Source organism: Phyllobates terribilis, unplaced genomic scaffold (assembly GCF_046119375.1).
Source record: "Phyllobates terribilis strain yellow unplaced genomic scaffold, ASM4611937v1 Scaffold_7__3_contigs__length_470593459, whole genome shotgun sequence".
In the NCBI taxonomy this organism is placed as follows: domain Eukaryota; kingdom Metazoa; phylum Chordata; class Amphibia; order Anura; family Dendrobatidae; genus Phyllobates; species Phyllobates terribilis.
In genome coordinates, this window is record NW_027362767.1 from 293,355,062 (window position 1) to 293,364,221 (window position 9,160).

Here is a 9,160-nt window from a genome sequence, read left to right on the forward strand (position 1 = left end):
GTCCACCATTAGTGCTGCCTGTCTGAATGATGTGCACGGTGTAGGATAGGGGGTATTGCCTGTTCCTATGCTCACCCAGTAGTAAGTCCTGTCGGTGCTGCGTCTCCATGTTGGGCCGTTACAGCAGTTCTGGGTTCCAGCATCAGACAATTTTTGCAACCATGAGAACAGATTATGTGCAGCCTTATTGGTCGTTACTGGTGGTTTCTAAGAAGCCAATGACAAAATGTCATTGTGCCAGCGACACAGTGCCCATCAGGCTGTGGCTATACGGCAACTGAGTCTGACATTTTGCTACTTTCTTGTTGCGGTACCCTAGGGGTCACTATGTGATTCCATTCACCTGCGATGTAGCAGCGACATTGGCAATCTTTGGCTGCTAGGCCTATGTGGCGGCCAAGGTCACCATGTAGCCCCAGCCTGACGGTGACATAAAGGTAAGGCTGTATCAGCTCTTTTGCACCAGTAAAAACTTATTTTGTAGAGATCTGATGTGCCAGCTATGATAAATCATATGCAAATCAGGCTGGAAGTGCACTGGGGCGTGTATCAAGGCACTGGGAACAAGCAGTCCAAGTACAGTAACGCTCCCAGTGCACTCAGCCTGATTTCCATATGATTTCTGCATTAGATTTATCATGATTGGCACATCTGATCTCTTTTAAAAGAGGTATTGTTTTTATTGGAGGACAAGCGCTTGTGGAGGCGCAGCATCGGGTTTATTTTTGGTGGCCAGTTTATAGAGAGAAAGATAAAAGAAACCAGAAAGTAATAACTATCGGTAATTTTTTTTTTTGTTTAGCATCCTAGTCCACACCCCATCCCTCCTGGGGTTTGTATTAGATGGCAACCCTCAGGTTCTGGAGGTCAGAGGGGGAAGACAGTCCACCAATGGGACAATTTTCTCATACATTTAATTAAAGGGAATTTGCTAGCTGATCAATGCTGCCCAAAACAGAGCCCGACTGCACGATCGTAGCCAGGCATAATGCCAGAGCCTTTCAGAGAAAATATAGTTAGAAGATTCAGCCGGGGACAAGACTAGCCGGTGTGTGCCCATCGCCGGCTCTTCCCAGTGCCGATAGAGGTGCTGGACAGGTCTCTCCCTATAGATCTTCTGAGTGTTTCAGAGAATAATATACCCGGCATCAGTTGTGCAGCGAGGATCTGATTCATGATGCCGGGGATTTGGCAGCATGAAGAAGCTGGTAAAGCATTGAGGTATCAGTTTGCCACAAATCCTAATCTAATGCTGGTGTTAATCTAAGTATATGTTTAATCTGCACACTTCAGCCCGATTGCAGGTAAAATACTCTGAGCTAACAGCAGGCTATATGGAAATACTACTGCAAAGTATGGAACTTGTAGTGCCACGCCGTCTGGCAGGATGGAACTCTACCACCTTATCTTGATAGATCAATGACTTCCTTTCCCAGTGGCGCTCTACTGTGTAACCTCCCGGTGCCGTCTACTTCTGTCCTCCCAGAATGTCCCTGCTGAGGACGGCTATTATGGTAGCAATCAGAGATTACTGCATTGAAGTTCTCATGTGACTTTTCTTAATGGATTTAATAAGAGGAATGTGCTCATTGACTTTAGGTAATTACTAATGGTCAGTGCTAAGTGTTACTGCAGTGTGGGGAGTTTACACAGATGTTTCACATTCTTCCCTTTAACTTTACCCTTCTTTAATCAATTATTACTACACTGTGGTGCCTTAGGCTATGTTCACATTGTGCTTTACACTCACGCCAGTGGCTGCGTCGATGCTTATGTCTGAAGTCCTAGAAAACTGACTTCGGGCGTGTGCACTGCTGAGGGGGTCACTGCACGCTCTGCCGGACATCATTTTCAGCCATGTACGCCTACTTGAGGAGGACCCTAAGATCCAGTCAAACACTGTTTGGTTCCCACCTCAAACAGGCGCATTAGCCAAAAATTATATCCGGCAGAGCACGCACTTACCACATCTGCATCATCAGTCAATGGTCCCATCAGCGCATACCACAGAAGCCCATTTCCCAAGGATTCACACATAAGCCCTGATGGAGCCACCAACGTGAGGGTAACAAAGCAATGTGAACATAGCCTTAGTCTTTAATATGTCCCAAAAAAGTGGAACATGTAGAACAAGGATGTCAAACTCAAACACACAGAGGGCCAAAATGAAAAACTTGGACAAAGTCCTGGGCCAACTAGTATATAGTATAATGGGCCCCACATAGTCCTCCATACATTGTAATGGGCCCCACATACTTCTCACAAAATTATAATATTATCAAAAAGAATTTATTTCAGTTCTTCAATACAAAAAGTGAAACTCATATATTATATAGAGTCATTACAAACAGAGTGATCTATTTCAAGTGTTTATTTCTGTTAACGTTGATGATTATGGCTTACAGCCAATGAAAACACAAGTCATCAACTCAGTAAATTAGAATAATAAAAAAAACACCTGCAAAGGCTTCCTATACGTTTAAAAAGGTCCCTTAGTCTGTTTCAGTAGGCTCCACAATCATGGGGAAGACTGCTGACCTGACAGATGTCCAGAAGGCAGTCATTGACACTCCACAAAGAGGGTAAGCCACAAAAGGTCATTGCTAAAGAAGCTGGCTGTTCACAGAGTGCTGTATCCAAGCATATTAATGGAGAGTTGAGTGGAAGGAAAAAGTGTGGTAGAAAAAGGTTCACAAGCAACCGGGATAACTGCAGCCTTGAAAGGATTGTTAAGAAAAGGCCATTCAAAAATCTGGGGGAGATTCACAAGGAGTGGACTGCTGCTGGAGTCATTGCTTCAAGAGCCACCACACACAGAAGTATCCAGGACATGGGCTACAAGTGTCGCATTCCTTGTGTCAAGCCACTTATGACCAATAGACAACGCCAGAAGCGTCTTACCTGGGCCAAGGAGAAAAAGACCTGGACTGTTGCTCAGTGGTCCAAGGTGTTTTCAGATGAAAGTAAATTTAGCATTTCATTTGGAAATCAAGGTCCCAGAGTCTGGAGGGAGAGTGGGGAGGCCACAATCCAAGCTGCTTGAGGTCTAGTGTGAAGTTTCCACAATCAGTGATGGTTTGGGGAGCCATGTCATCTGCTGGTGTAGGTCCACTGGGTTTTATCAAGACCAAAGTCAGCGCAGCCGTCTACCAGGAAATTTTAGAGCACTTCATGCTTCCCTCTGCCGACAAGCTTTTTGGAGATGGAAATGTCATTCTCCAGCAGGACTTGGCACCTGTCCACACTGCCAAAAGTACCAATACCTGGTTTACACACAACAGTATCACTGTGCTTGATTGGCAGCAAACTCACCTGACCTTAACCCTATAGAGAATCTATGGGGAATTGTCAAGAGGAAGATGAGACACCAGACCCAACAATGCAGATGAGCTGAAGGCTGCTATCAAAGCAACCTGGGCTTCCATAACACCTCAGCAGAGCCACAGGCTGATCGCCTCCATGCCACGCCGCATTGATGCAGTAATTGATGCAAAAGGAGCCCCGACCAAGTATTGAGTGCATTTACTGAACATACATTTCAGTAGGGCAATATTTCAGATTGTAAAATCATTTTTCAAGCTGTTGTTATAAAGTATTCTAATTTACTGAGATAATGACTTTTGTGTTTTCATTGGCTGTAAGCCATAATCATCAACATTAACAGAAATAAACACTTGAAATAGATCACTCTGTTTGTAATGACTCTATATTATGAGTTTCACTTATTGTATTGAAGAACTGAAATAACTTTTTGATATTCTAATTTTGTGAGAAGCACCTGTAGTCCTCCATACAGGAAAATGGGCCCCACGTAGTCCTCCATACAGGATAATGGGCCCCACGTAGTCCTCCATACAGGATAATGGGCCCCACGTAGTCCTCCATACAGGATAATGGGCCCCACGTAGTCCTCCATACAGGATAATGGGCCCCACGTAGTCCTCCATACAGGATAATGGGCCCCACGTAGTCCTCCATACAGGATAATAATGGGCCCCACGTAGTCCTCCGTACAGGATAATAATGGGCCCCACGTAGTCCTCCGTACAGGATAATAATGGGCCCCACATAGTCCTCCGTACAGGATAATAATGGGCCCCACATAGTCCTCCGTACAGGATAATAATGGGCCCCACATAGTCCTCCGTACAGGATAATAATGGGCCCCACATAGTCCTCCGTACAGGATAATAATGGGCCCCACATAGTCCTCCGTACAGGATAATAATGGGCCCCACATAGTCCTCCGTACAGGATAATAATGGGCCCCACATAGTCCTCCGTACAGGATAATAATGGGCCCCACATAGTCCTCCGTACAGGATAATAATGGGCCCCACATAGTCCTCCGTACAGGATAATAATGGGCCCCACATAGTCCTCCGTACAGGATAATAATGGGCCCCACATAGTCCTCCATGCAGACTAATGCACCCTACATAGGGGTGGTGTTGTGGGCCAAATATAACCACCCTGTGGGGCAGAGTGTGACATGTATGATGTAGAGATACTCTATATAGGTCACAAGTTTGTGAGATAGCTTTATATAAAGCATGGCGTTATCGGGTTTCTATAAAGTGGGCAACAAATGTTAGATGGCGGCATCGACACCCCCCATAGTATAAGGTATTTGTGTGTCATATGTTAGTGGTATACCCAGCTCTGAAAATGATGGCACGTTCCCAACAGTAGCCATTAGGACCTGACCTCTGGGAACCCCGAGACCCTAATAATGAGGGGGTCTCAGCGCTGCATTGCACAGGAGCATATCCCAGCTATACGCCATCGCTCACTGAGACCAGATTACTCCTATTAGCTTATAGTCCACCCTTTGGCCTATGTGCACACAGGCCTTTTTGTATACCTGCTTATATGCTTTTACTGAACGAGAGGCTAACCGCGTTGTCCTTGTGTCACCAGGTACAGTGTGACTTCATGAAGAATGCAGACAATAAAGTGTGTAGTCGTTGGTGATGGAGCAGTGGGGAAAACATGCCTTCTTATCAGTTACACCACCAATGCCTTTCCAGAAGAGTACATCCCCACAGTATTTGACAATTACAGTGCTCAGATGACGGTGGATGGCAGAACGGTTAGCCTAAACCTGTGGGACACTGCCGGTCAGGAGGAATATGACCGCCTGCGCACCCTGTCTTACCCTCAGACCAATGTGTTCATAATATGCTTCTCCATCGGCAGTCCGTCTTCCCATGCCAATGTGAGGCACAAGTGGCACCCGGAGGTTTCCCATCACTGCCCTAACGTGCCAGTCTTACTTGTGGGAACCAAAAGAGATCTTCGAAATGATGCAGAGACTATTAAAAAGTTGAAGGAGCAGAGTCTTGCACCTACCACAACCCAGCAGGGCTCGTCTCTGGCTAAACAGATCGGTGCTGTGAAGTATCTGGAGTGCTCTGCCCTGCACCAGGAGGGGGTCAGGGAGGTGTTTGCAGATGCTGTCCGTGCTGTCCTAAATCCTGTGATTAAGAAGAATCAGAAGAAGTGTTTCCTACTATAGGTGTGAATGGCGACCACTGAGATGCTGTTTCTACAATAAATCTGGGGTTTTAGCACGACATCCCTTTTCTCCTCAGCTTGCACTAACAGCTCATGTGAGTTGTGTGGAGTCGATTGATTGCGCTTTATAGCTTTCCCAAGAATGAATGAATGAATACGCCACGGACGAGGCAGCGGATTGTGCAGAGCAATGCAATAAGTCATGGTGTACTTGGAACAAGAAATCTCTCCAAGCTCTTACACATGCCAGCCTTGCACTTTGGACTGCCATGTCTGATTTCTTTTTTTTTTTTTTTCTCCCCTCTTACACATTATATTGCCAACACAGATGAAAATTCTGCTTTTTTGAGAAGAAACCTATTTTATTACTACTCTTCTTACTTTGCCACTATTAAAGCTTCACTGTGCAATTTTTTTTTTTCCAGAAATTCTATACTTTATGAACATGTGCTTTATAAAGGCCTTTACACTTTCACCTGTGTGACTGAAAGGCATTGGGACTTCCAGACGGTTTATTCTTCGTCACTATGTGCTGGATCGATGCTTTACATCCCACTGAATTCTGCTAAACACTGTAACTTTCCTTTTCCAGAAGGAAAGCTTTTGTAATATGAGATCCCAAATCTTTCTGTAACACAGAATAGACAGCTTTTTTCTTATCATACAACTCAGGGCTTCATAGTGGTTATGAAACAGATCTCCTTATGGAAACGGGTTAAAGGGAATCGATCATCAAAAAGAAAAGCGCGGTATATAGACAATACAGGGGAGCAGTTTGCTGCCCCAGTCATAGTTTGGGTAACCAGAGCCTAGGTTATGTTGCACTTCAGCTGCTGTAAATTGGTTCTAGAGAATGCGCGTGCTCAGGGGCAGGCGCCGACGCGCGTGCTCAGGGGCAGGCGCCGACGCGCGTGCTCAGGGGCAGGCCTCACTGAACCTGCTTATTTCTTGCTTGGTTAATAATGCCAGTGAGTATCATTATTTCTGTATAGGGTCATCTTGCACAGTAGTGTGAGTTTACGGTCATTCATGACTGCACTACCTGTGATAAATAATCTCTATGCCCTCAGCTTGTCCTGATCACATCTTCATGATTCATAAGGTGTGCTCTTGGGAGCAGATTTGCCATGCACATATATTACAATACTGGAGCAAAGTGATGCTAAAATTCTTAATGTACATTTGTACCCTCCCTCCTTACCTAATCTTGTAAAACACAAAGCAATTCTAGAAATGATATATGTGTGTCTCACTTGTGGTTCATATACAATTCAAAACTACTGGAAACTCTTCCATGTCGGAGTAGAAGACTAACCCCCTAAATTCATTTAATGTATCCATTATTTGTTAATATTACAGGTTGTGGCGATTGGTTCTGACCCGTTTCTTTTTTTGCTCCTGATCTGATTGTTACTGGTGCTGCATGTGATTGGGTGGCATTAGTCCCCATACTCCCCTATGATCTTTTAGTTGCTCCTCCAACTTTTTGGCACTACTTTTTTTTCTTTCCATCATTCATGAATAATCTTACCAGCAGATATCCAGTTGTACACTGCAGTTTTAGGTTACAACAGTGCATATAAACTGCGTACAGGAGAGTGACTTAGTGACTGTTGTCTTAATATTTTTAATAAATCAATAGTACGTATGAATATATGAAACATTGTAATCAGAGAAATCTGTTTCTTTCTCCGCAAGGACTGATATTTTATTCTCAAATATCCCAATTCACAGGTAGAACTTCTCTTTAATGAATACAGATTTTCCCATTACGGAGATGAGATGGCAGTTGGTGCTCATAAAGTTCTATGGAGAGCTATGATTGTGGTTTCAGAAGAACGTGCAGCAGAATCTCTGCCTCTCCTCTCTGCAAAGAATTTTAAAAGCACCAACTGTCCTCTCCTATCTCAGTAATGGGAAAAGTGGTCTTCCGTGAATACAGATATTAGCCATTAATTGAGACTGAAAGATGACAGTGCTCAAAGTTCTATGGAGAACTGTAACTGTTGTTTCAGTAAAACTTACAGCAGAACGTTTGCCTCCGCTCCTCCCTATTCCTCACCACTACATAGAATTTTAAAAGCACCAACTGCATTCTCGCTAATGGGGGAAAATCTGGCTTTACAAAGTACAGATATCACAGCTTTTACCCATGAATTGGAAGTAAAAGATCAGTTCACGAGGTGAAGGAAGTGAATTTCTCTGATATATTTTATAAAGTTACATGCATTGATTTATGGGGAAAAAAATGATTACACCTTAAAATACCACTCCGGTTACTTTTTTTAATGTCACCACTGGTTCGGTATCAGTAATGTATGGTCCTTGGGCTTAGTAAAACACTGGTTGTTTTCTGCTGCTTCCAGTGCCACTTCAGTCGTAACTGACCGGCTTATGCCAGTGTTTGCTGGGTGGAAGTCAATTCTCAACATAAGCATCAGTCTGAACGAGGCTCTCATTTACTGACAGTCAGAGATCGTAACCAGTAACTTCCAGCCAGTGAGCGCTGCAGTCACGATGGTGGAGAGGCACTGGGAGCAGTGGAAGACGGCAGCTGGGAAGTATTTTACTACTCATAGGGAACATACGTTACTGATACCTATCCTGTGGTGAAATTAGAAAAAAAAAAAAATCCTGGAGTGGCACTATAAAGCTGGATTCAGCCAAGTATGGGCCGTGCCTTCAGGACAGACCAAGGGGATGCCACCTTTAGTTCCATTGCCAGTGGTAATGATGTACTACGCCATACACACTCAGTCACCCTTATCTCCCATATCCCGTGACATTACAGTATAACGTGGAAATTCCCCACGGTACAGGAGGTATTAGATTGATACAAAACGCTTTTCTTCCTTCAGATCGATTTCCTTTAGCTCGTGCTCAGGCTGCACAGGATTACAATAAGAGAAGTAGCAATACGGGTGAGGCCAGCCGGAAGCGTAAAGCCATGTTCTAGGATGTGAGAATGCTCTCTCCCGTCACACCAGTGCCTCTCTTCTGGGTTGTCAGAACCTCGTCGACACAAGTGACTTTTTATAATGGAATAAATGCAGCAGTTGAAGAGGCTGTGACCTTTTTTTTTATATATTTTACAAAGATTATGTATCCTGTAAATTCATTTATACTGTGTAATAATGGTACTTGCTAATATGTCATCTGTCTTCATTACCAAAGAGCAATCTGTGTCTTACACCTAATGGAACCTGCTGGCACGACTGCCAGTGTGCTCAGACACAGCCCTGGAGAGGCAGCTAGGAAATGTGATACTCCATATACTGTAAGACTACAAGTCCCAGCCAGCATGCCTTTGTCAGATTATGGTTGACGTGTTGTTTTACATATTTCCTGAGCCTATCCGAGACCACAAATTCAGGACTAGCTGCCGGCATTCTCTGCAATACAGCAATGGGTAGTGCCACAACTGACATTGGTGACCAATAGAGATTGTGGGCGTCCTGTATTATGTTCTGGATAAACTGAAACGCGTGAGAAACGGAGCCAAGAAATAGAATCCTAGTTATTCACCAGCGGTGGGAAGATCCAGTCAGTGGGTTTTTTCTTATGTACGCCTGACAAATTATCAGGAATGTATATTTTTGTGCTAAGAACTAAATTTCTAATTCAATGCATATCTTTTAGTTAA

At 44.1% G+C, this 9,160-nt stretch overlaps 1 protein-coding gene across 4 annotated transcripts in view; it reads left to right on the plus strand.

Annotated features, from left to right (window-relative positions):
• Positions 1–8,665, plus strand: part of LOC141154680 (rho-related GTP-binding protein RhoG-like) — a 34,345-nt gene extending 25,680 nt beyond the window's left edge. For all 4 annotated transcript variants that reach the window (XM_073641004.1, XM_073641002.1, XM_073641005.1 and 1 more), the window contains exon 2: positions 4,921–8,665. In XM_073641004.1, coding sequence (XP_073497105.1) covers positions 4,943–5,518 — 576 coding nt within the window. In that variant the 5' untranslated portion in view covers positions 4,921–4,942 and the 3' untranslated portion in view covers positions 5,519–8,665. The remainder of the gene's footprint in view (positions 1–4,920) is intronic.
• The last annotated feature ends 495 nt before the right edge of the window (positions 8,666–9,160 follow it).